The sequence below is a fragment of the Falco biarmicus genome, chromosome 1 (genome assembly GCF_023638135.1).
Source record: "Falco biarmicus isolate bFalBia1 chromosome 1, bFalBia1.pri, whole genome shotgun sequence".
NCBI lineage: Eukaryota > Metazoa > Chordata > Aves > Falconiformes > Falconidae > Falco > Falco biarmicus.
The window spans coordinates 60,751,076-60,778,597 of record NC_079288.1 but is presented as its reverse complement, the minus strand read 5'-3'; the positions used below and the strand labels follow the sequence as shown (position 1 = coordinate 60,778,597).

The following is a 27,522-nucleotide window of genomic DNA, read 5'->3' as shown; positions in this document are numbered from 1 at the left end:
CAGAGACTGTCATACGTAGGCTGCAGGCTAGCTCAAAAAGCAATGCTTTTTGTTGCAAGCATGACAGGTGGATGCTAAGGATGTGCAAAATGTAAAGCAGAGCCTAACACCTGAGCTGCTGAAAAACAAAGTTTCCTCAGGGTAATGCTTTGATATAGTCAGAATTGTAGGATTCCTCTTAGCTGGGCACCTCCTAAATACACTTACAGCTCCTGAATACAGAATAGTGTATTGCCCACGCTAGGGATATTCAGATTAAGTAGTATCAGATTCCCTTATTGGGTCAAGCTTTAGAGGGAGGTCTTTTCAGTCCTAGAGTATCAAGTTTAGCTTTCCCTTGTTCTGTCACAGGTGTTTTTCAGAGTCTTATTTCCCTAGAGTTACGGGGTCTTCCACAAATAACTGTTTCTGCAAAAAGCAGTAGTTAGAAGTTAAATAGGTGTTAATGAAAGATGCAGATTCAATATGCCTGTCCTATCTCTCCCTGCTTCCTTGTCCTCCCAGCATTTATCATTTTCCTGGCACCACACATGGGGAGCAGCCCATCTTCTAATCTACAGGTAGGGACTGATACCCTAATTAAGAAAAGAAGCAGGGAAGAGGAGGCAGGGATGGCATTTCAGGGAGCACAAGCCCAGGTGTGTCTTGGAAGTTTCTTCAAAACAGGGTATTCCATCCACATTTCTAGCTGTTTTACCATATGCTTTGAATAGACTTTCACTGATTTACACATTGTCGTTAACAGCATGGAGGGCCACTTCCAGGGCAGTAAGAATGCAGCGTTTTTGAAGTTTTTGCATCATTTTGTACTGGAAATGTTTTTCTCAGTCCAGTTTCCTTCTTAAAAAAAATATATATATATATCGGCTGGGTTTATAGCCGAGCTCATTAACTGAAAATACATTTGAAGGAAGAAAAGGTTGTAGCTTTGCCCATGCCACAGCGTGTTTGTCTTCAAAAACACTGACCTACCCAGCTGCCCTGGCAGCAGTGCCTTTGAAGGATATTTTGGTGGTTTATCCATTGCCCACCTGAAGCCAGGCTTCTTGATGTCCATGCAGTTTGCATGCCCCATAGCATCAGGCTGATGTCTTTTTCCACAAGGAGGATTTTAGCTCTGGGTGCTTTGCTTGGCTGGGTGGTCCAGAAGGGCTGTTTTTTTTCTCAGAAGGCTTGGGCTGGTGAGTTTGATGTAGGCAGCTGTACTGGATCTAACCTTGCATGGTCTGTCTGCCCCCTGCCAAGTTACCATCACTGTTCCAGGGTGAGCTTAGCTGCTTACATTGCCATTGCTGTTTATAGCCCACAGTATTGAAATACATAGGTGCGGTTTGGAGTCAGCTCCATATGTGAGACTATAAGCTGCAGAAGTTCAGCAGCTGCTTGGGTGAACAGGCAGGACATCCCAAACCAGCAAGAGAACAAACAGGCAAGTGGGACAGGAACCATACTAGCTATCGCAGCTGGCCCCATGCCACACTCTCCAGCAGAGCCTCAAAAACAACTTCCCCAGGGTTTTTATCATTTAGACCAAAGCCTGGCCAGACTCCGTGGATGCTTGCCCTCTTCCCTACAGACTAAGCCAGGTGCCGGGCAGGTGGAGGGCTGCCTCGGTTGCACTCATGGCCGATCTGGGAGCTAGCAGGGCAGGGAAAAACCCACAAACATTTATTCTCCTTTGGCTGCCCCCGAGGCCTGTGGAAAAGCAGGAGATCGTTGCAAAATAAAGGTTAAAGCACCCTGGAAGCATCGCCCTCCTGTGACCCCACCAGAACAGAGCCATCAGTATCATCAGGGGATCCTTTATCTCAGAACATTTGTTATCAGCTGGTATCAGCTGACTGGCATTGGTGTGGCCGTGGGCATGTTACTGTTGCTTGGACCTACCCCTCACATCTCGTCTCCCTCTCTCTTCCCCACGCTCCCAAGGTTGGCTCCGTGGTGGCCGTCGGCTGGATCCGCTCCAAGAAAGCTGTCGACTGGCGCCTTTTCCGCAACATCTTCCTGGCATGGTTTGTGACTGTGCCGGTAGCTGGCTTGTTCAGCGCTGGAGTGATGGCACTGCTGATGTACGGGATCCTGCCTTACATCTGAGGAGCCTCCCCCGCTGGGAAAAGGGGAAATGGCCAAGCTACTACCCAGGGGAGAAGCGTTCCCATGAAAGAACCAGTCAGAGAGGATCCATCTTCCATATCTAACTTCTTATCTACTGTACATAACAATGTGTCATATTGGTGACATGGTGATGTGGTGCCATTTCTTATATATTAAAGAAATATATATGCATATAGTAGGTAACAATACCTAAGTTATATTATCAGTGGGGTGAAAATAATTGCCTAGAATTTAATATTAAGTAAAATTTGTACATAGTGTATCATTTTGGTGGCAATTTTTTAATCTTTTGAAGAAGAGTATGGATTAGGAAATGTTTCTTGTCCATTTGATATAAGAAGAAGCGAGGTACAGGACTGCATAACACATGAATTTTTTTAAAGCTATTAAGATACTGGAACAAAATAAAAATGTGCAGAAGTGCTTTTCATAAAATAACTTTGTTCATATCATATTGATCTTTGTGTATCATAGCATGATGGTTATGGCTGTGTAAATACTTACAAACAGTAACTTTTAAATGGTGCATTTCCCTTATATATTTTGGATAAGAAAGTTTAGGAAGTACCAAAGAAGCAGGGGAATAGCTTGCCGATACTATGTCGTTGTCTACACGTGTGAGTGTGTGTTGTGTTTCCCCACCTCTAACTCAATGTTGTTTTCACCAAGCTCCCACCAGCGAGGCTGGGATTAGTACTGTTCATGTCTTATTGTAACTTTAAAAAAAAAAAAAGCACGCACAAAAAAGTTAGTTCTCGTTACTTAGTAGGCAGACCACAGTTCTCCACATTAGCTGATATTAGACTGACTTCATTTTGTGGGTTGAATTTGAAGTACGTCACTGCTCACCTTCTACCTTTCCCCTTCAAGTCTCCGCTCCCGGTTGCCCTGCTATCAATTCCAGCAGGAGAACGGACCGTCAGTCTCCTCGTTTTCTGTCCATCCAGCCACAACCACACACTCTCAGGTACAGGAGCCGGACTGTGGGGTGCGTGGCACCCCCCGGTACAGAACCGAAGGGCAGCAGCGGGTAGGGAACGGGCTTAGCCCTGGTGGTATGGTTGAAGGTGTGGGCGCCCATGGGAGTGCTGACCCGCACAAGGGCTGGCATGTCAGGAGCATGGCAAGGATGCGAGCAGATGCTGGGTCCCGTTGGCGAGTCCCATCCCGCGCCACAGCTCAGCAGCTTCCCGCTGTGCTGCAGGGGTGGGACGGGAGCCTGGCTGTGCATGGATGGCGGTTGCATGGTAACCAGCATTTGGGATGAAATTTTTTCACGGCAGCTCAGGGGGAAATGGCTAGCTACATCCCCTGCACGGCTTTGGAAAGCACATTTGGGTGAAGGTTACTGTTTTGTGGGTGGGGAAGCAAAGGGCAAGGGGTGCCCAGAGGAGGTTGGGAATCTATTACTGTTTAAATGCTGCTAAAATTTTGATAAAATGTTCTTGGTACTCCATTGTGACTTTTCCATTGGTCATTCATACTAAATTTATAATAAAAAGATAAACAGCCCCTATCACTGTTTGCCTCTTGGGTTTTTTGAGCATTACTCAGCCGTGCCAGCCGTAACGGGAAGGCTCCACAGGCAGCTAAAACCTTCTCCTTGGCATCTGCCGCCTTTTGTTCTTTGTCCGCCGAGGTCAGTGAGGATGTAACCGCACTGTGTGCGGTGCTGACAAAACCTCCCTTTTCTGCCTGCCATCCCGGCAGCCCCAGTGCCCAGCCCTTGCTCTGCCCGGGGCTTGGCTCATGGCTGTCACCCTGGTGAGGTCTGGGAGCTCGGGGGCTGCTTTGGATGTATTCACCGGGTGCTCACTGGCTCCAGGTGCTCCCCTAACCCTCCTTTCGAGGGCTCTGTAAATATCCTCATTGCTGCAACACCATGGCACTCAGTTTCCAGCCCCTCTGAAACCCTAGAGCCACAGTACCAATAGCACCGGCAAACAGGTGGGACGATGAGCAGCGGCTGAGTGACCAGAGCAGCCAGTAAAGGCACAAAGACAACTTGGCACCTGTGGAGGAGGCTGGAAGGGCTCACCCTGTCTTAGCGCTTGCATAAACAAGTCCGTGCCTGGTGGCCCAGCAGCTTGCCACCTTGTTTCATCTACAGAGACAAACCAGACTTGTCTTCTCTAGGGCAGGGACCCAGCTGCAGCCCCGCCGGACACAGGCAGCATGCGGGGCGCTGCGCCGGCACCGGGGTGGGGTATGCGGTAATTCTCCAGCACACACAGCTGGGCGCCTGTCGACACACATGTCTAGGAATAAAACTGTTCTGAGGGAAATGGCCAGCAAGGAAGCATCTCCAAAATAGCCCTGCCCCAAATACAACAACCTTTAATCTGGAGAGAGATGGAAAACCCGAAGTGACTTTCTCCATGCGGCAGAGGTGTCCTGCACCCTCAGGGAAGCAGAATTGCCACAGGGGAAGGACAGCTGGTGAAATGCCCTGCAAATATGAGCACGGTTAAAACGTCTTTCGTTCAGGCAGCAACGAAAGTAGGTACAGATCTATTTTCAGGGCCGGGACTGGTGGGGTTTTGCATTTTTGCAGCGGCGTGGTGGCTCAGCGGGGCCTGAGAGCCAAGCCTTGTTTAGCCAAGACCTGTTCAGCAAGCAGATGCTGATGGACCTCAGCAGAGCCCTGCAGGGTTGCTGCTCCCGCCGAGCTCAGCGCTATGGTGAGGGTTTTCCCTCTGCAGCTCCCAGCCGTGCGGCCGCAGCCCGGCGCAGGGCACAGGACCCCAGGGTTGTGGCAGACCTGGCTGTGTGCTGGGGGGGGGGCATGCGGCTGCCGGGGGCTGGGTGCCCACCTTTCGAGAAAGGTGAGGGCAAGAAACAGCTCAGCAGGTAAGAGAGGCAGAAGCTTGATGAAAATATTTATTAAAAGTAAAAATTCTTTGCTAAGGAAATGCAGTCTGAATTTTGGAAACTAGTGTCTACTGTGGCTCATGGATCAGGGGTAAAAGCCTTGCCTCAAACCAGCCTGAGAAGGAGCACCGGCTGGCAGGCTGTGAAGGTGCTAATAGGCTCTAATTGTCCTCATCAGCCTCTCCTGGTGCCTCCACCCCACTTACGTGCCAGACTTCTGAGTTTGCCCTGGAATTTACTTCATCCTTGCATGTTTGTCTATCGGTTACTGTCACTGCGTTGCTGCTGGGACTTGTTACTGCCACCAGTCCTGCTCTGCTGGTGCTGTCCGGCAGTGTGCCCCACGCTGGTGAAGCTGCTGTGGCAGGGTAACCGGTGCATCGTGGTTTGTCCTCCTCTGTGGGGAAAGCAGTCCTGGTCTTCCAGCACCCTGCAGCTGGACCCCGACCTCCGAGGTAAGTGCCCTGTGCACTCGTGACTGGTCAGACTGGCTGAGCATCCCTTGGCCCGTGCCACAAGTACCAAGACTTGTTCTGGTGCTGGTAACTTAATGTGTCTTGCAGGGCTGCGTGCGGTGTAAGAGCCCAGAAAATGCAGCTGGGGAATGTGTGGCGCAGGGCAACGTGGAGGTGCAGGACCCTTTGTTTGTGTGCAGTAGAGAGACTTGGGTTGCTTTCCGAGAGCTCCTAGCCCAAGCTTGGGGGCCTGGGTGCCCCTGGACTGCAAAGTGGCAGAGCAGATGGCAGAGCAATACAAAAAAAAGGCTTGGACAGACACTTATTTGGCGAACAGATAACTGTTGGAATGGGTCTTGTGTAGCCTGTGCTGCTGTTTCTCTAGGTAAGGCAACTGATGAGAAAAGGGTTTCTTTGAAAGGTTTAAGGCTCTGGTTTTGTGCTTTTCCTTTGGTTGAGCTTGCTTTAGTGACACTAATGAGATGGCCCGATGGATCTGATGGAGCATTGATTCCATCTCCTGGTTGCCAGAAGAAAGTCTGAATTTGAGTAAGATTTTACTGCCGCTGTGAAGCTTTGTAAGCCGCCTCCTTTTAAGCTGTAAAGCAGAACAGAGAGGAATTATAAAGAACAAACACGTGAACTGTGCTTTTTCCAGAGTTTAAAGGTGAAGTTGTACAAATATCAGAAACTAATTAAACTGACTGTGTGATATTTGGTTATCTTGGATCCTAGGAGAAAAATTGATTTCTGTTGCAGTGAAATAAATTACATTTTCATACTGATTGACACAAGCAGACTTTGCTTCTACTTGTCTTGCAAAATTAACCATTATCTGACTTTAGTTCTTCAAACTGGGCTGCTGAACTTTTACAGTGATGCTATTTTAGCATGTATTGATGAACAAACACTGTGGGGGTAACACTGGTCTGAAAGATGATCTTGTATGCATATTGCATCACTTTTTCAACTAATTGCAGTTTTCAAAAGGGCATTACTTTTCCTAAATGAAATGGTATTTTTAACTTGTACAGATGCTGTGCTGTACCAGCTTCTAGGTGCAGAAGCTTTTTCTGTGAGGCGATGAATGCAAGGAAGAGAAGTTTGTTTCCTTAACTGCAATTGGCTTTGTTTTAAAAATTTGTGCCTGAAAACTGAGCACAAACATGAGTTGCATAGCTCCTTGCATCTCCCTCAGCTGACACCGAACAGCCAGCTTCAGGCAGATGAGCCTTAATCTCTTAGCTGGACTCAAGTTAGTTGCAAGAAGGCTGCTGAGCTGCAAGGGTCCTAATGGCCAGCAGTGGGGCATGTGTACAGGGAGGGGGGATGGACAAACCTGCTTTAGCCCATTTACTGCCCTGCTTTCCTCTGGAGTCTTTCCTTCCATGACCTCTTTCACTGTAGGCTGGTGCAAGCACGAATTAGACTGCTGTACAAATAGGTGCCTCAAATACTGACTTCTCATCTGATAGAAACCCCAAATTCAAGGGTGTGACATCTGCTACTGCTTGGCAGTGGTGCCACAGTGCAAATATTTACTGTAGATCATTGTTCATTGGTGTGCTTCAGGGGGTGGAAAAGCAGTGGTCGGTGTCCAGCTGGTGGCCTGTCCTCTTCATCACCAAGTCGCAGCCAGCTCCTGCCTGCACAGCAGCACGGCGCGTGCCCGTTCCTGTGCTGAGTGGTTCGTGCAGCTATAGAGCTGGAGCTGCTGCTAAAGAACAGGATCCTCATTCCTGGTCTCTCACTGTAAGGACAGCTGGGGTTCTCGGCCTCTGAAAGCCAGCTCCACCAACAGTCCGTATCCCTCCTCCTCCAGCACAAAAGGAGAGGATACCTGCAGATGGGGTTGCCAGTGTCAGGGAAAAAAAAGACAAGGAGAACATTGTACACTGTTTTCAAGTGAACCAGGAAAGTGGTCCTAACTAAGTGGAAAAGACAATGTTGAGAATCCTCTTGATTCCTGTGGAAAGCAGGCACACCTGGAACTGCCTGGGGTTTCTGGTCTGAATAATTTTCTGCATGCCTGACTCCTTCTGCTTGTTCATGCTTCTGATAGATTCCTGGTGATCTCTGTAATGGAAATTACGTGTGGCATGTCTTTCACACTCATGGGCTTATCAAGGTAAAGCTGACAAGTTCTCTCTTCTCAGCCTCTGACTCTGTGTGACAACCTGTACTAAGTCTTGGCTGCTTCCACACAGATGACAACTTCTGTTTCCCACAAGACCAGAGACGCTTTGTTACACTGATAAAGTGCCTGTCACAGAGTGCTGGGGTTAAGTGCTGCTCAAAATACACCAAAAGCAATGGGGAACTGGCGCAAGAAATGATGTTGAAAGGGAGAAGGAAACGTCAGGCTAGACCCCAGCACTGTGAAGAGCTTGGTCACCTTATGGAGAGAACGGCACAAATCCAACTCAGTGGACAAGCTTTGGATGGTAGACAAAAGTGAATGCATCATTTTCTTAGGTCACAGCCATGTGCCATGTCTGCCTGCTTTCCAGAGCTGTAGATAGTTTTTTGAAGCACCGTGAACAATTTGGATGCTGAAATCTGTGTCCAGCTCTGTCACGTACCTGTGCTGTAGTGAATGTGAATTGCCTGACCAAGGGAGGCAGTGAGAGGCCATGTCCTCATCCCCCCTTCTGCCCTGAGCAGCAGAGATGCTGCACCCATCCAGTCCTGTGCTTCATGGAAGGCCTGATGCATGCAAGGAGGGAAGTAATACTGTCCCCTGCCAAAAATGTTATTAGGGTTAAAACCTCCTGACTTCCCACTGGGGACAGCCTCTGGGCCAGGGGTAGGGACCCTTAACCCAGGCAGGCTACAAGGAAGCGGAGGGGAGAAATCGGTCTGTCTTCCCCCGCACCGGCTGGTGCCCGTGTCCCTGCGGACTGACCTAAATAAACTGTCTCCAGCGGGCTGAGCAGACCCTTCCCTTCAGAAGTCACTATTATTCTGCCGTGCCACTGCTGCCTATCCTCGCAATGCACATGCTGCTGTTTTCCATCAAGGGACTTGCATTGATACGAGTCACCTCAAACTCCGAATGCCAACCCACACACTGTCTTGCAAGCTGCATTCACCTGCAAACAGGTGAATACTCAGAGTTGCAGAAATTACTCTTTTAGTGGCAATGGAAAACATACTAATCTCACCTTCCTTATTTTTTGCATGGCCTTCATTTCATAGGTACTAAAGTGAGAGCATCACTTTGAGGCAGCACTCCTTAAAAGTTACATTATGTGAAGGCTGGCTACGAACCTTTCTACTTATTTGGGTTATTGTCTCTAAGCACTGCAGAAAGAGGTTAAAAGGCTATAACAATTTGCAGGCTGTTCTCTTCCATAAAACCTTGTCCTTCCTGTCCCATCTTTATCCCAGATATCCCAGAGGAAGAGCTCCCCTTTGTGAAGGCTGAAGTAAATGCTCTTAGATATCATTTGGAAAAGATCTCCTGGATTCACTGAGTCTCATGACAGAGACTTGTTTGCTTTGTTCTTTAATGTTGGGTTGTTTAAATCAAATCAGCATAAAGGTACTTCCTTGGTTACTGAAAGTGACTCCAGTTTCCCTTCACACAGGAATGTATAGAGACAAGATTTTCTGCTTCTACAAAAGACTCGAGTTTGTAAGACCAGTTAACAAACACGAGATGTTTGCAGATGATGTTGATAAAAGCTGCAAGTACCTGGATAAGCAGAAAGGGTAGAAATAAATGAGGTAGAAAGGACACGCTAGCAATACCAAAATAGCCTTCAAAGGTCAAGAGGTTGTGGCAGAGACAGGTGAATAAGTGGTGGCAGTACAAGCTGCTGCTGCAGAACCAGAAGGGAAATGATGGCTACAGAGATGACAGTGGCCCTTCCTAAATTCACCAGCCTACATGGCCTCTGTTAAGAGTAGATCCAACCTGCAGTGTTGCTTTTATTCTCATACCACCATTAGATACGGGACAGAGGTGGGCGCTGTAGGAAGGATGGTCAGAGAGCAAAGCGAGCAGAGTTTCTCCTGCCCTAAACTATCCTCCAGCCCACCAGGGTGCTTGCTCTTATTCTGCTCAGACAGTTTCAGTAGTAGTACTCAAGGACTAAATTTCCACTTAATTTAATTGAGAAAGGCTGTAGGGCTTTGCTGCTATCGTTGTTTAGCAGTTATTTTTCCTGAAGCTGCAATTATCGCTGCCAATGCAATTCAGTGGGTAATGGAGGAAGTCAGGACAGTACATGCTTCAAAACCTCTCAGGTGCTGCCTACCCATGACACTTATTTGTGAGGCTTCCACTCTATTCTGCTCCTCCGCTGTTCCAGGCAGAATAAAAAGCACGAGCTCTCCCTGGTTTAAACCTCTAGCCCATCTTTTACCCATGCATTTGAAGGAGTGGGGAAGGAATGTTGGAGAAGCAGGGGAACAAATTCAAAATGTTAAATGTAACTACAGAACAAAGGCAAGAAGTCTGTGCTCACTAACTGGGTCTTCCTTGGGGAGCTGGTGAAGTGTCAAAGCAAGGGATCAGACAGTTCAAGTCATGGGCAGGAAAGATTGTTAGCAACTGCTTTGTGGACCAGGTAAAGTTTGGGGTTTTTTTGAAAAAGACTGTGGGATTTGGGCCTCGGTAAATCCAAGGATCCAATGGCACTCCCATCATGTGTACAGAGATGCTTCCAGTCTTCCCCTTGAGGTTCTCATTCAGAACTTGGATCCCAGCTCTTGAACAGAAGATGCTCCTGTATCAGCCAGCCACCCTCTGAAGATTCCACTCCAGTCCCTGCAACATTTTAACTTCAGATCCTGGTCAGTTCCATTTGCCAGTGTAAGAGCTAATAATTTTTAATACATTCTTTATGAAGTCATAAAAGCCAACAGGCCAGCAAGTTGTTTCTACCTGTGGCCTGTAACCATCCGGAGCTCTTGCTGCTGTATTTATAAACATCTAGAGATAAGTGGCATGTGATAACATACATTCATTTGTTAACCTCATATAGCCCACTGGAGAATGTTCCTTTGATATGAAGTTGGATCATCAATTCTTTTTCTCAGAGGTCATCAATGAATACCCATTTACTGTCTAGCCAAACAGAAGGTATCATTGTTTAGCTTTGGTAGCAATTCATTGCTGCTATTGAACCAAAAGGACAGAAGAAAACCCTGAGCCATGCATGGACACATGCAATGAACAAACCTGCTACAAACCTGATAGACAAAGGAGAAAATACCGGGCAAGAAAAATCTGCCACCCTTAGAAGAAAAGGCTCAGTAAGACAAAGGCAAATTTCTTACCAAACTTACTGGAAGAATGAGAAAGTAATTAATTATCCAGACAATATCTGGGACCAAAATTGAAAAATACAGGGCTTTCTTGCTGTAATTGTTTTGTATGCCCTGCTTACTCCTGCTCAATACTACAGTGTTAGGTTCCTTTAATCAATTAAACAGGTACATTCATGATGCAAAACAAATGGACAGGATTTGCTTGTTGATTTGTCCTGCCTTCAGCCTGCTGTGTGCTAATGCAAGTCTGCCATCAAGCGGCACAGCCAGAAAGAGCCTGGCGAAGCACTGATCCTCTAGCTTAAGCCTATTAAACACAGGAGACTTGGTGTCCCCTGAAATGCCACCTCTTTATCCATAAATAGCAAGTGACAGACATGCCACCGCAACACTAGGTGGGAAAGAGCTTAGTGTCTGGGGTTACTGAGCACATAACTATAGGGGAAAATGTCTGTTAAAGCAGTATAAAAACCTCCCCTTTTCAAAGTCTGCCAAAGGCCCTAATGGTCCTACAGCAGGGGGTGTGTCCCGCATAACAGAACAACGCAGCTCTTGAATGACCCTTCTGAGGAGCTGATGAGCAGCTTGACCTGTTCAGACAGATGATGCTGGTTTCAATGTAGCTCAATCCAGCCCTAAGGGAAACTGCCACTGTCATCCAGGACCTGCTGGTAGTGCCTCGGTGGTGAAAGACCTGGACACCTGCATGGGAACGCCAGGACATCCTCTGTTTTCCTCCTTGCATTGCTTCCACCCATGCTGGAGCTGATGAGTTTGGTACAGAAGTGTCTGACTGGGGTCAGGGATAAGAAGGGATTAATTTAGGTACATGAAGAATCCTTGTTGGGGATTTCTCAGAGACCTACACCCCTTCCATCCGCAAACTATCTCAGTATCTCAAACCTCAATGCATCAATCCCTATGTTACTAATGAGGACATGTTTTACTGCCTTTATATATATCCTGGTAACTTGAGCGCATACAAGTGAAAGGTCATACTTCAAGAGCTGCTAAGGCACCCATACTCAGTAAAATCACTGGAAGTTAACTGTCCCTAAATACCTTTACAAATACGGTGTTAGGCAATATGCCTCAGAGCATACAAGCATGTACATTGTACAAACCCACTCTTTCCCTAGCCCAAACTGTGGTGGATGGCAAAACCAAGAGCATCACAAAGCGGATCTGTGAGGTTTCAGACTAGCTTGGCATGTTTGCTTTTATCTCACATAGCCCTTATGAGTTACCGTTGCATTTTCCATTCTGGTGGAGCTGAGCAGCAGCTATTGCCCTTTGCAGAACTACTTCTGGCAATTGCACTTGTTCCAGACTTTCAACATTTGTTTGATGCATCTGAGATGAATGCAGTGCAATTTCATTAATTTCTTTTTTTTTTCTCCATCTTAATTATAACTTTCCAGTATTTGCTGAATAGAACAGGAAAAACTGCAGAAGAGTAAGCGCTCGGCATTTTAATACTGCCCTGTACCATGAATAACAATAATAGTCTGCCTGGCTAACATTCAGATTAGGTAAAGATTCTTTAAAATTATTGAGACTAAGTTACCTTCCAAAAACACAAAAACAGGCTGAATTTCTTTTGTGGTGACCCTGAACTTCACTCTCAAACAAATTTTCCCTTGGATGTTGCCTGATGCCAAAGACCTCTCAACACTGCCTGCTTCCTCTGACAAAAAAAGGTAACAGTGGTGTTAGAGTGCAACTCCGTTCAGACAAATAGTGTGTGGTTAGAGGGTAGTCACAGCCATGTTGAAGCAGACATTTGAAATAACAGAACAGGAAAATGTCAAGGAAAAAGAACAATGCGAGCAATAGCTGAAAGATCCTTTGGAGAGCATCAGTAATTTGTGGTTAGTAACACAGAGATGCTTGAATCAGAACCACAATCATTTACTTCCTAAAAGCTAACAAAACAAACCTCTGTTCCAAAGCAGCTCATTCTCACTGTCAAAAGCACTAGAAAACATCCAGCTTTCCTCTTTTTTTTTTTTCCCTTCACTAATTGTGACCAGTTTTCCACGGTCAGCTGAGCTGGGATAGCTGCCTGTATTTGTGTTCTCACCCACAGCCAACCTCCCCAGCAAAAAAGTCACAGGAGCATAAGGAGGGGCCTCATTTACTCTGGGGAGTATCTGTAATACTGGCATGCTGAAATATTCAAGTGTGGTATTCTCTTTACTGTCAATATTTACACGGAGCTGGAGACAGGGAAGCAGAGGAAGAGAGGAAGTGGCAATACACCATATATCAAATAGAGGAACGTTGCTTCCAACAGTTTAAATGGCTAGAGGAAAAAATCAGATTTTGCAAAGATTTTAAAGTGACTGTATTTGCACACTATGTAATCTTTAGTCCAGGAAAACTAAAAAAAAAAAAAAAGGGGGGGGGGAGCGGAATTTCATTGTTAGTATCATAAACCAAACAGAAAAACATATTGCATACTGGCAGACTTTTTAAACTCCAAGAAAGTGTGAGCGACTGGGAAAAGGTCATCAGAAGACAATGGCAAAGAATGAAAGGTTATTTAGCAGGAGATGTGTACCCAATTACCTGAGAAAACAAGGAAAGGAGGGAGGAACAAGGCATTCACTAAAAATAAACGCACATCTGAAAGTGTTCATTATAAAAATTGCAGTTATTCTCTCCTCACTTCAAATGCTGTTGGAGAAGTAAACCTACTGGTGCGTGAAGGCATGGCTAAGGCATGGGAGGCTCGGACAGTACCGTGTGGGAAGTAGAGGCTGTGCTTTAAGGTAGTCAAAGACAGTGAACATCAGAACTTCCCAGCCTCTTCCAAAACGCTGCCTGCATCCCTACCGCAGCGCACAGGCCTGTCTCTTGTCATGCTCCGGTGACTGCAACGCTGGTTCAGGGTAAGGGCAATTCACCCTCTACTCTTCAGCTGTAACGTCCTGACTTTTCTTTCCTCTTTAGAAAGCAAACCTTAAACGAGCTTTTCTGTTCCCCTCAATGCGGATAATGTGATGCCCAGTCCCACACACCCAGATTGGCCCAGGCGCCTACTTTCTGTAGAAGTTGGCCTGACGTTTGCTGCTAATGTATCTGTATCAAGGCAGGGTTCTCAAAGCTGAAGGCAGTTTTAGAGGCAGCATCGCATATGTACTCATGGTCTAGCCATATTTGCTATAAGCCCTGTGCTGAGCCTGCAAAAAAATGAATGAAAAGGCTGCAATTCATAGAAAGCTACTTCCCAATAATTTATTATTAAACAGAGAAGCTTTCAAGCATCTCTGTGTTTATGTATGTAAAACCTTCCTTGGGGAAAATGGGCCCAGGGATCAGTGAGACTAATGGCCTCCGCGTAATAGGTTGAGTTACCATGCATAGGTTCAGAGGATCAGAGCTAATGGTGTTAGAAATCTAAATGGCAGAGTAGTAACTCGCAGCAGTAGAATGGAAATCGCCCACCTCCCTTCGCTGTCTTAAAAATTATGAAGCTGACTTAGATGAGGTTTTAATTGAATTTATATTTTCCTTTCATCTGCTCTTCAGTCTTCGTATTGCAACACGTAAGGCTTCTACAATTTCCAAACTGACCAGATTTAGAGCCCAGAAAAAGAGAGTAAGTCCTGCATTTAGGGGGCTTGAAAAACAGAGACTAAGTCCTGTGTTTGGGGGGTTTGAAGCCAGGCTTGTTTAGGCAGTTTAAGGTCTTGAAAACAGAGACTTAACTCCTGTGGTGTACTGCTTGAAAAACAGAGCCCAAGTCCTGCATTGCTGGGGCTTGGAACCGGGATCATTTGGGCAGTTTTAGGGTTTGGAAACGGACACCAAGTCCTGCATCCTTGGAGTTTGAAACCAGGCTCAGGTGGCCAATTTTGAAGCTTTGAAATGAAGTCCTGTGTCTGGGTGCTTGAAACCAGACCCATTCAGGCAATTTTTGGACTCAGATAATTGAGTCCTGCATTTTTGGGGTCAGTTTCAGGGACTGAAATAGACAAAGTCCTGTGTTGCGGGAGCTTGAAACCAGGCTCGCTTGGCCAGTTTGGGGGCTTGGAAACAGAGACCGAGTCCTGCGCTTTGGGGCTTGGAACCGGGCAGGGCCTCCCGTGTTTGTGTGGGATGGGAGGGGCAAAGGCGCTCTGAGAGCCGAGACGCCCCTTCCCGGGCCGGTCGCCGGTCGGTGCTCAGGGGCTCGGTGCCGCGGTGCGGGCGGTTCTCAGCCCCCGCTCGGTGGCTGTGCGGAGCCGCCGGTTCCGTGGCACCGGCCCCCCGCTGCCCCCCGCCCCCGGGGGGACCGTGCCCGGAGCCCCGCGCAGGCGGCAGCGCGGCACGTCGGCCCCGGGGCCCGGCCCTGGAGCGCGGCTCCTGCCCGCGGCGCCGCGGGAGAGGGCGAGGGCGGGCTGGGGACGCTCGGGGGAGCCCGGCCCCGGCGCCGCGCCGGGCAGCGGAGCCGTCGGGCTCCGCCCGCCCGGGGAGAGACGGACACCGGGGCCGAGACTCCCCCGGGGCTGCGGCACCGCATCCCGGGCCGTGGATCCGCCCGGCGCCCCGGTACCGGCGCCCGCCCCGCTTGGGGCGGCCGGAGCGGGGGGGCGGGGCCCAGGCGGTTCGGGCCGCGGCGGCCGCCGGTCCCCCCGCCCCTCCTCGGCTCCGCGGGGCGGCAGCGGCCGGGCCCGGCTTCCCCGGCGGGGCCAGTGCGGGGGCGGGCGGGTGCCGGTTGCCGGCGGGTGCCGGTTGCCGGGCGGCCGCGCTGCCAGGGGCTCCGCGGGGCTCGGGGCGCCGGGGACTAAAGCGGCCGCGCTGCGGGTCGCCCCCGCCGGTGCCAAGCGCCGCCCGGGGCTGCCGGGCACCCGCCAGGGCTTCGGGGCTCGGGGCCGGCGCTGGGGCTCCGCAGCGCGGGCCGGGTCGGGCCTGTCCCGGGCCTGAACACGGGGCCCAAGGGCCGCGCTGCCGGGGTTCGAAACGGGCTCCTGGGCCGCAGCGGAGACCGGGCCCTGCGCGGGTGGGCTCAGAAGCGGGGATCGAGTCGGCTGTTTCGGGGGTCAGACCCAGGGGCCAGACGGGCCGCTGGTGCAGGGGCTGGGAGGGTTTTGTGTCGTCCCCTGCCAGAGGTGGGGGGGCTGGTTACGTTGGTCCCCGAAGTTTGGGAGCTGCCTGTGAGCTGGAACTGAAACCTGCTGGAGCCACAAACAAACCAGAGCCCTCCATGAGCTGGAGCAGAAACAAAACAAATTGGGCAGCAGCAACGGAGCTGGAGCTGCGCAGTGCCTGGGTGAGCAGAGCCGGGTGGGTGCAGGCAGCGCTGGCCCCAGCCTTGTGCAGGGCAGGTGGCAGCACCGGCCCCAGAGCAGGCAGCCCAGCTTCTTCCTGGGGGATCCACACCTCGTGGGTCACTCCAGCTGGAGCGATTCCTGGCATGGCTGGGGCTCCATCCCTCTCTCCCCACACAGGGAAAGGTGTGGGACAGTCAGAGCTCCCAGTGGCATGGCATGGGCCAAAAAGCCCCCAGAGCTGCTGCCCCTGCAAACCTCTCAGGCATGGGCAGCTCTTCCTGGCCCCTTGCCAGCGTTTTTGGCAGTGGCTCCCTGGTGCTGTGCATCTGCAATGGGAGGGGAAGGAGAAATGGGAGAGAGACGCCAGAAACATCCCATTTCTCCCTGGGAGAGTGGGTGAGAGCCGGGATCTGTGTGCAAACCTGCCCCATGCAGCAGCAGCAGTGGTGGCATAGACCTATGACCAGCAGCCCTGGGGCTGGGGACAGGGCTGGACCCCGGCAGTGTCTGCTGCCTCTGTGAGTACCCTGTGCAGCTGTGACCCTGCCAAATGTGCAGCCAGAACTTTCCTCACTTGAAGGCTTCTTTCTCATCCTTCCTAGGGCTGACTACCTTGCTTAGAAGCCCTTTCATTCCTAACAACTTAGAGAGTGGGTCAGCTTGACCTAACTTAGTGAACACTAAATCAGAATTGAGTAATTCGGGTGTTTAGACAACCTTTCTCCCCCTTGGGACTTACATCAGTCCAGGACTAGTCCATTTCCTTCACATTTAGGTTGAGCTTGAGTGACTCTAGTCGTACGTATCGTTACTGATTGGTATCACATGCCCAGCGAGGTGTAGTAGTACCTTGGAGGTGGGTAGCTTTGGGGTGGAGGTGTGCTTTGGTATTACAATGAGATTATTTTATCTGAGGAAGGTCATTTTGCCACAGTGGTTGGCTCAGCAGCGGACATCCCATAGATCCTTCATGTGACAACTGCTGTGCAGCTTATCAGCTGTGTGGTGCCATCAAGTTCCTGTTCCTGCAGGGAGCACGGCAGAGCCTGGCCATGGGGTTACCCCTATCAGCATATGCTGAGACGGCAGGGTGCCTTGCTTAGGGAGCTGTGGTAAAGTAGACTCCGTGCATACCAACCATCCTGAAAGCAATAGCTGTATTTTACCCTAAAAAGCTTTCTGTAATACTACGCTTCTGTTAGGTCCCGGTTTTCTCCAGTTCCCCCTCCCCAAAGTAATTTTGCTGCAAATGAGATAAAAATTTTCCAGTAGAGCAAGAAATACTTATTATAACACCTTTTCCAGTTAGTAAATAGCAAACACTAAGAAAATAAGTACTGTTAGAAACGGCTTGGCAATGTGTCTCATTTCAAAACAGTCAGAGAAATGCAAATTGATCCTGTCATACCTGATTGAAGACAAAGAAATCCTCCCAGCTCCCAGCTTAGGATGTTGTCTCTCTTGTAGCAGTCACTGAGAGGCAGCACTGTATCTTTGAATGATGGCAGATATGATTAGATTCACAAAGATGGTGTCAATTACTTTCATGTTTATATGAACAAACCATCAAATTAGGTGAAGTCCTCAAGCTCCTGGAAAGCTATTTCCATCACAGCGTCTGGACTCCCCTGAAATGATAGCAGAACACAGCTTATGGTGCTGCAGCCACAGTTGTGATGACTTTAACAAAGCACTAAGCTGTAAGAAATGAACCCCTGCTGTACTTCATCAGGTAGTAAAGATTACCTGGTTCTTCAGTCTGCTGTGGCAGACTTCTTTTTACTTCTTATCACACCCTCTGGCACTATTTCTCCCATTTATTTTTGTCAAATCCCACTGGCTGATACGCTGAGGGTTTGTAGCTTTACCTAATAGTAGATCTTGAAATTCAAGCTTGTTTTTTGAGCAAGAACTGTAACTTTGAATGAGGCTCCCATGTGCAAGGTAATGATTTTTCCGTTAGTGCACTAAAACTCTTGAATATCATTTCTAGGGATTCCCACTGGAAGACTTGAACCAGCCAGCTGCACGGGATGTAACTGCTGTTGGATGCTAGCATTATCCCTTCTGCAGCGCTCCCGATGCCCTGCCTGGCAGACAGAGTTCAGGCTGTGCATACCCAGCAGGTTCAGCAGCTGAATGGGTGTTTTCTAAAGGGATAGTCGGGGAATACTCACGCCAGTAGAAACATTTATTCTTCTTACTGGAACTGAGATCGGTAACTTGTTACTGAGCTGAGTTCAGACTGGTTATCTACGGTTTCACAGATTCTGACAGGTGCTCCTGAGTCGTGGGCCTCCAGCAGAAGTGTGAGCAGGAAGCTAACATGGTGAAGTGCTAGACTGGGTCTCCAGAGGGTGATGGTCAGTTCCAAGCTATTCCATAGACTGCTCTGATCTCAGGCAAGTCTCAGCTCCCGACTGTGACCACTCCGTATCTTCCCCCCAAAGTAACTTTCAGCTCTCTGCCTTTTCTCGTTTCTTTAGATATAAACCTTTAGAAACAGCACTTTACAGCATCAGATGCATAGAGGTTTGCAGGCACTAATGGAAGGTAAATAATAACATAGGCTGGCTTCATGAACAGCCTTTGTGCTAGCGGACTCTGCCACATGGGAGATCAGTGATCACTCTGCAATAACATAGCCTATGTTGATGTAGTATCACAAGTCTACTAGGTTATTTTGAAGTGAATTCTTAAATGACATATTTTCAATGTCTTCGCAGCCACAAAAAAAGTACATACATGTTTTTTAAAGACAGCACGCATACATGTTTTAACCACGCCTACCAACAAGCATGGAGTACAGGTCTGCATTGCTGTTGTATGTTTTCCAGAGAACTCGACATCGCAGAGGTGGAAAACTTTTATATGCAGGTTGAAGCAGCATAAACCCACTGGTCTCAGAATGTTATCCCACTCAGCTTTGACCTATTTTGACCTTAAATGACCTACTTTATATATGGTCCTCTTTCTTCCACCTCCACAAAAGAGGAGGTAAAAGTCAAGCCTTTCTCCTTCAACAGAGATAAGGAGGAATTAATCAAAAGTTCTGGTCTTTGGGCTACCCCTCCTTTAAAGCTGAATTCAGACTCCATGTTTTCCTATGCCCGTACTTTTTGGCTCACTGGAGTACATCAAATAATGCCACCTGTGACAGCTGCTTTGTGGATTATGAATTACTGACTAGGAACTGGGTTTGAGTCATTTAGTCCAGCTGCAGAAGCCCTGCAGTAAACCCTGAGGTGATAGCAGTTGTGGAAAGTACCAGGAAAACCTGGTGACTTAGATTAGATCTGGATTGTTAGCTAGAGTTGAAAATGTTTCCCTTATGCCATGGCTCTCATGAAAATGCTGTTTCTGTCCAGGCATCTGTGTGTTGCTGAACTGCCTGTGGAAGGGGAGGAAGGTGCTGTAACTGTTGAGCAATTTCTGTTAAATTGAAAAGGGAAGTGTTGCGCACATCATTGGCCACGAGATTATCAGCTTTTATGGTCACAAGTAATTGAATGTCCAACCCAGGATGCTAGGGGCACATTGCTACAATATACAGTTTATTGAGCAAACCAAAAGCAAGCAAGCAGAATTTAGCAATAACTTAAGAGCCTAATCATTTAACTACTTTCTTTCCACTGCAGCGATGCTAACGCAGATCATATCAGCTTGGTTGTTCAATAGCAAATAATACCACTTCTGCCTCCAAGCTGGAGAAACCAGGTATTTGGAAGCAGAGAACAGTATTAAGCAAATTATGAACTGTTATCTCAAAAATGAATCTTTCAGTTAAACCAGCCAAAGTCAGCGCAAAGATGAGGTTAGATAATCTCTTTGCATGATACACAGTACTGCAATATGTTGACAACCAGCACAGAGGAAACTACCAAAAAGGCAATCTCTGCAGACTACTTAACATGCCCCCCCCTGCAGTGACATCTCTGAAAGAGCTCAAGTGAAACTCACCTCTGCTTTTAGCTGTAGCTGTGCTAAAGAACTGGAGGAAATCTCCTTCAGAGCCAGAGTCCAGTCTTCCCCTCTTGCAGGCAACTATCCCATAGCATCTCTTTTGGAAACAATCAAGCTTTACCCTAAAAGCTGTTTCCAGTTCTTGTCGTCACTGATGCTACTCCTTCAGAATCTTACTTGAATGAGGGTTTGAAATTTTTCTTAATATCTGGACTAAAGTTACTAACAGTTTTTACCTAATTGTCTTTCAATCACCCTTTCACTTAGTTTTCCTCCCTATTCTTTGCCCGACTTCATTTCCTTTACAAACAAGCCAGATTCAGTAAGATCTTAATTTTCATGAAATCATTTCTGTACAGATTCGAGTTTGTTATTTATATATATATATATATTCTATATATATATCTGTGTAAAGAAAGATTAACAAAATTCAGTGCGATGCTTGCACTTATTACATGTCTACAGTAAGAATATATTGTCCAAAACATCTAGGATTATATTTTCTGACAGCCACATCTTATTCTTCGCTTCTGTTTATCCTGTGGTTCTTCTAAAACTCCAGCTATCCTCCTTTGTCACTTTCATCAGATAAGCTATTTGAGTGCCTTCCTATGATTTCAAAACTGTATGATCTTGCACATCATACTATGAAATGTACTCCCCACTCCCCCTTTTTTTTTAACTCCAGGGCTTAACTCCAAGGCATTCTTGCATAATCCTTCCTATTGCTTCTGTAAGTTTATTACATGCCTAATTCTTGTGCTGCCATCACTACTGCAAATATAAACAAGATAGGTGTACAGACCCCACTCCAAGTGGAGCCTCATCTATGAACCAGAGTCTCTTCAGGGGTACACCTGCTGCAGCACAGACACAGCCACGGCTACAGACACTTTGGGGCGTCCTGCTCCCACGTGGACTCATCCACAGGTCACAGTCCCTTCAGCTCGAGCTCACACTGGAGCTCCAGCCTGTCCAGTCCGGCAGCACAGGAACAGCAGCGGTGCCCTGGCCACCTGCCAGCCCAGGCACATCGCCATCGCTGTTATCAGAGTGTTCCCGGGCACAGCGCAGTAAGATAAGCAGCACAGCAAGCAGCGAGATCAAAAAGCAGCCACTAACGAGCACTGGACTCTAATGCACAGCAAGGCAAGCAAGCCCCATGGCCAGCACAGAAACCTGCCCTTTAATAGCTAAACAGCAATAACAGCTAGAAATTCCAACTAGCACATTCCAATCAAATCTGTCATTATCTTGAACTCTCCGAGCCCCATGTTGGGCACCAAAAAAGACTGTCATGGTTTAACCCCCGCTGGTGACCAAGCACCATGTAGCTGCTGGCTCACTTGCCCCACAGTGGGATGGCGGAGGGAACTGCAAGGGTAAAAGTGAGAAAACTCATGGGTTGAGATAAAGACAGTTTAAAAGGAAAAGCAAAAGCAAGCAAGCAAAGCAAAACAAGGAATTTGCTCACCCCTCTCTTCCCACGGGCAGGCAGGTGCTCAGCCATCCCCAGGGAAGCAGGGCTCCATCACGTGTAACGGTTACTCAGAAAGACAAATGCCATTACTCCCAATGGTCCCCCCTTCCTTCTTCTTTCCCCAGTTTATATACTCAGCATGACACCGTATGGTATGGAATATCCCTTTGGCTAGTTTGGGTCAGCTGTCCTGGCTGTGTCCCCTCCCAATTCCCCGTGCCCCTCCAGCCCTCTCCCTGGCAGGGCCAGAGAAACTGGAAAGTCCTTGTCTTAGTATAAACATCACCCAGCAACAACTGAAACATCAGTGTGCTATTAGCGTTGTTCTCACACCAAATCCAAACCACAGCACTGCCCCAGCTACTAAGAAGAAAATTAACTCTATCCCAGCTGAAACCTGGACAACTGTAATAATGGTATGGACTCTTGTGCCTATGTACACCTTTGATGCAGTAAGCTCCATTTCTCCCGCTCAAAATAAAATGCTTTTCAGAATTCAGCAATGAAACAATGTTGATTCAGAAACATATGGAAGACACCCACACACATTCGGTGGGCATCACATGCTAGCTGCTGAAACACAGCCACCGCTGGGAAACTGGCCATAGCACAGTTCTGCTATGGCCATATGGAAACCCCAGGATGGTCCAGGAGGTGGAACAAGAAGCATTATTTAAAGACTCATTGTGATTTGAATTTTACAAAAGAATAGTTCAAATGCTACTTCTTTATTTGAGAAAGAAACTGTTCTATGTATTCCTCATAAAAGCCCCAAATGAGAAAGGCAGAAGCCTACACTTAATTTGTTTTTTAAGTTCAGACTCTGTTCTATTTTAGTCCATACAACTATGCTCTTGGCAAAGGATTCCTCCTAAACCCTCGGTCAGAAATCTAGCCAAAGGCTTTACAATCCCATAAAGAGCCAATATTATCCTTGTCAATGCATTGGTACTGGGACAGAGGAGAGGCAGCTTTGAACTCCTGTTTAAGATCACTGTAGCTGCAAGTTACTTCTGTCAACGAAACACATTAGCCTTCAAAACAGCACTCTCATGGAACAGTCCTGACAGCTTTTTCCTTGAATGCAAAAAAGCCAGGATGCAGGTTTGCTTCAAACCTGCCACAGTGTAAGCTTTGCTGGAAATACACCTTAGATCTCAGGCTGCCAAAGAGGCAACACAAGGACATTTTTCTGTGCAGGACCAGAAAGGGCAGGACTGCCGTTCCTCATAACCTGTCAACAGCAGCATCTCACCAGCTTTCAGCAGGAGTGACAAAAACGGCACAAAAATGTCAAGATGGAAAATGTCATAGCTCAACACTACGCAGGAGATAAAAAGTAACTCTAGTATTCATTGAACACAAACATGAAAAAAAACCCACGAGGTATGCTGCAAATAAATCTTTAACAGTGCTGAAAGCGGAGGGAATGAAAGATTTCACTACTTCAGTGCTTTACAGGAAACTCTGAAAAACCTTTGCTTCTTCTCAGACCCCATGACAATTAAACATTCTGGCACGCTTCATGACTTTGAGTTACAGGGAAAGTTATTACAGGTTGAAACCCCCCTTTGAATCTTCACAGTGAATTTGCAGAGAGAGAGTTCTGCACGGACTCTTAAAGGAGAATAAGGGGACAAGGCCAGTTAGAGCAGGACCAAGAGCTGTGCCAGGGGGTGGAATATGTTCCTCCCATTACAATTTGAATTTGGCCCTGGGGACTTGTCTGAAAGCAATACAAGCAGGTATGCAGGATGAATCCTTCCTTCAAGGGTTCCTACAGTGGGGGTTATTTAGGACGCAGCAGCAGGCCCAAATAAGCTCAGTCAGAAACCCGCTTTTAAATGTTACTCATCAAAACAAGAAAAAAGAAACAACATATATAATGATACAGAAGCAGAGCTGATTCTGAGTTGAAAGGTTTCAGAGTTTCCCCAGGAGACCTCTGAAACACTTGGAAAGAAAAAAGCAGCCCGCACTACCACTACACTGGAAGTGAGTGCCTTCCCTCTGGGAATAGCGATAGTTTTTTTCCTCTACTGTCTATTACACAGGGATTTGGAAAGGAAAAAATAAAGGTCGCAATCAGGAAGCTTTCAGAAGGGATGGTAGAAGGGTAGTATCAAAAAGGATCTGTGCTACCAGTCTCCAGCTGTAAGTGGAGGATTTAAAAATGCATTGATTCCCCTTCCACCCACCCCCCCCCAACAAAGGAAGAACAGAGCATTAATGGCAGAGCAGTTACTTATGAAGGCCTGAATTATTTTTACAGTGTCTTTAGTTTATTTGCTTGAGTTCCTTGCAAAATGCTGCCATTACAACACGTGGTTTAGTCTCCTGGGAAACTGCAGCGTAGCCACCACTGCAGAAGTAAATTCTGTTGATCTCAAGCCTTAACTAGACTTTACCACCTACCTGCTTTTTAGCAGAGAAATCACCCAGCTAGTAAAGCCTAGCTGACAAGACAGGCAGGTCTTAACAATGACAAAACCCATGCTGAGTGCAGCGTCAAAACGCTGAATTGTCCAACAGTCCCATCTCCATTGAGGTATATGCATTGCAAGGAACAGACTTCCCCAAAACACGTGTTTAAAAACACACACACACACACACAAACACACACACACAGACACACACAGACACACACAGACACACACAGACACACACAGACACACACAGACACACACAGACACACACAGACACACACAGACACACAGACACACAGACACACAGACACACAGACACACAGACACACACACACACACACACACACACCCCCCCACCCCACCCCCCCACCCCCCGCCCCCCAACTAGGCTAATGCATTAGAACAAGAAAAAATAAAGACTGAAGAAGAGCTAAAAAATACAGCTATTTGTACGTGCCTGTTGAAGACCATGGGCTAAGAATTTCTTAACTGAGAGCAAAGTTAACTCCTTTGCTAGCAGAGCTGTGCCAAATACTTTCTTATCTCTAATCACAGATGGAAGGAAGAAAGTAGGAATAAAAATGAAAAAAATTTTTGTTCAAACACTCGCATGCCTTTGGTTCTCTTATCTACTAAGCATCAAAAATGGGCAATAGATTTAAGAGTCTTACTTTTTTTTCCCTCTCTGCAACAGGAAAATTCACAGAGACTTACTGAAGTAAGCTTAAAGGCATAGAAATGTTTGTTCTCTCAGGAAAACTGCATCATCATGCTTTTCCTAATTTTACTAGGATGAGGAGGACATGACCACAGTGTGCTGGAGTATATTTCCACTCTTAACAAGAAGTGAAGGACAGTCACGTGGGTGCCCAGCCATGCGGAGACAGGCAGAGACTGTTCAGTGGAATAAAGTTCCAAGCTCAGAGGACTGAAATGCCCAAGGAAATCAGGTACCTGGGTAATGTCAGCTCTTGCCAAGCACCTAACGAGATGCACGAATACAGAAAGCGACAGCAAAGTAAGTTCTGGGGACCTGCTTTAAGGCTTTGTGACACCAGCCAGGTAGCACTAAAGACGTGCCAGTCTCTCCCTGTGAGTTGCCATCCTGCATGCACAAACTATCTGCAGCCCTACTGGTAACAGCTATTGACAGAGGAGCAGCTTTCAAGAATTTTGGACATGAACGAAAGAATGATTTAGAAGGATAACTAAGCAAAATGTTCAAGATAAGGAATTAACACACCAAAGCACCGAAGAACTCAAATCTCATTCAGGTCAAGAAGAGATTTCTCAATGTCTGATACTTTGCAGAACAGGATTTTGGTTGCCAAAGGATCCTCCTTACCTAATAATTAATCTCCGTGCTACAGACTTCTTGTACCTGGGAATTGTGTTCCAGTTAGCTTGAGGAAGATCACTACATTAGAAAACAGGTTATTTATTTGTGAATCGGGACAGAAAAATGGTCTTTCCATGACACATTCTAGACAGCATGCAAACCCATGTCTCTTGTACCTTCATCACCCACACATCAATTAGCAGCTTCTTCCTCTACAAGGAAGCCTTCAACAGTCTGCCAGGGACTAATTTGTCTGCCTTCTCACATGTATTAATTAAACCCTCATCCAAATGAGGACTGGAAGATGAGCTCTTTCCCCTTGTAATGCTTTAAAATGCAATTAACAGTAAATGGTACATCTAAAATATGCCTAGACAGGCACAGATGGGTTCCAGAAGCAGAAACACTTGCTGCAAGCAACTTTCATTCTGGACACAAGGTGATGTGCCAGGGCAAGCCAAGAAACAATCAGGCTTAATTAACTTACATTTAGTGAACATAAAACCTAGACACCATACTCCGTAACAGCTCTGTTTCAAACACTGTCCAGTCAAATGCAGGGGCTGGGCAAGATGCTTTCCCCAGCACTCTGGTAGCCTGCTGTACCCTGGGAAGGAGCCAGTTCACCTAACCCTGCACCAAGAGCAGCTCCTGTCAGCAGAAAAGCCTTTATCCAGTCACCCCGCTCCTGCCACCCTGGGGGAGGCGTGGAGTTGTTTTCAATAAATTCTTTGGGAAAAAGCATATCTTACCCCATCTGCTTCACTTCCGTATTAATTGGAAAAATACATATAGGCTGGGGTTGATAGAAAGACTTCTGACAACTGCATACAAGACACGCAATCATCATCTGGATAGTGCAAGATTAAAATTTGAAAAGACCACAAGATTGCACACAAGTTAAAAACACTATTGTAAGTCCAGTTCCCCTTTCCCATTCTCATTGCCTTTCAGTTCCTCCTTGTACAACAAGGCTGATGAAGGCTCAGTTTCTTCAGAGTGAGTGCAGAAGGAATATTGGTGATTTTATATGCATTTGGAGACAATCTCAGGAGAAACTGAGGTGCTGGCAGGAGTTAACTGGAGTTAGCTGTCTATCTGCCCGTATAAGCTTGAAACAACCTTAAGCTACATGCTGCTTGACCTATCTATTGTCAAAATCCTGGTGCCAATCTACCAAGAGTTCTTTACCCTACATGTCTGCAACACTCTCTTGGATCTCTGCAAATCACAAGTTGGTAACCATCATCTAAAAACAACAGAGGAGCACTGTAAAAGAGAAATGACTACCCAACTTATGCATATTTTTTAAAAACCTCTCTCTAATTTCCTGTCCTCTGGTTTTAAGCAGGCACACAGTAAAACAAATAAAATATCCAATTGAAAATAGATTTTCTGTCTAGGTAGGTTTTTAAGAAGGCTGAATGATGAAAAAGCCTAAAACCCTGGTACAGAGAAAGCCTGTTCTAAGTGAACAGCCCTAGAGAAGGCAACACTACAGAATGAAAGGAGGAAAGTAAAAAGGGGATGAGACTGTCAGTTCTGACAGCGGGGAGAGGCTAAGAAATAAACTACCAAAACCTACAGGAAAGCCCAGGATGGAAAGAATCAGAGTCAAAGCCAGGTTGTTCTTGAATTTGCATGCATTCTATATAAAAGGCATGACCAAGATACTTCATTGGAAATAAAATCTGAAGGCTTGAATTTATTTAAGCAGCGAGCCTTATTTTGTGCATAACCACCAATATGAGTTTGAAGGACCAACATTCAACTTTGCTGCTTTTAGAAAACATTTATGGCTTAACTCACTGTGCATCCTGAGCAACACGGATACATCTGTCTGTTGGATCTAGAAGAACGAACACCCTTCTGACCTGCAGAAAAAAAAGAATGAACAGTTTGAAGTGGATTTGTCTTGAAGCGTATGTTCTATGAATATTTAAAAAACAAACAAAAACTCCCAAACCTTTCTGTAGCACAGCAATTGTCACTTTGAAGGATGTTTCACACCCCTGACCACATCTGGGGTTCCTTCAGAGGCTGCTCTGGATACAAAATCAATAAGCTGTGAAATAAAAGCTACTTTACACCACACTTGCCATTATTTGTTAACATTTAGATCTACTACTTTCTTTTTCTTTAATTCAGTGTAACTGCTGCACACTCAACCACAGAGACCTGATCCAGTTTATTCAGGTCTTGTACTGCAGTTGTTTTTTGACTAGCTGCAAGTTAACTGACCTCAGTGGATATCTGAATGATGCCCCATTCCATCTGGGCCATGAAATTTTGAAAGGAGTCAAGTAACCTTGAACAAAGGACCACAAAGAATTCACAG

At 46.9% G+C, this 27,522-nt stretch overlaps 1 protein-coding gene and 1 long non-coding RNA gene across 7 annotated transcripts in view; one reads left to right on the top strand and one right to left on the bottom strand.

The window, feature by feature from the left end:
- Nucleotides 1–3,631, top strand: part of SLC20A2 (solute carrier family 20 member 2) — a 59,051-nt gene extending 55,420 nt beyond the window's left edge. For 5 of the 6 annotated variants that reach the window (XM_056328882.1, XM_056328913.1, XM_056328899.1 and 2 more), the window contains one exon: nt 1,930–3,631. In XM_056328882.1, coding sequence (XP_056184857.1) covers nt 1,930–2,094 — 165 coding nt within the window. In that variant the 3' untranslated portion in view covers nt 2,095–3,631. The remainder of the gene's footprint in view (nt 1–1,929) is intronic. The other variant, XR_008820237.1, reaches the window with a different exon arrangement.
- Nucleotides 3,632–4,982: 1,351 nt separating this feature from the next.
- On the bottom strand, nt 4,983–20,059 carry LOC130144799 (uncharacterized). The gene is made up of 3 exons (XR_008820245.1): nt 19,937–20,059; nt 17,385–17,604; nt 4,983–6,039 (listed from the first exon to the last, which is right to left on the bottom strand). It is a non-coding gene; the product is annotated as an uncharacterized LOC130144799 (long non-coding RNA).
- Nucleotides 20,060–27,522: the final 7,463 nt, after the last annotated feature.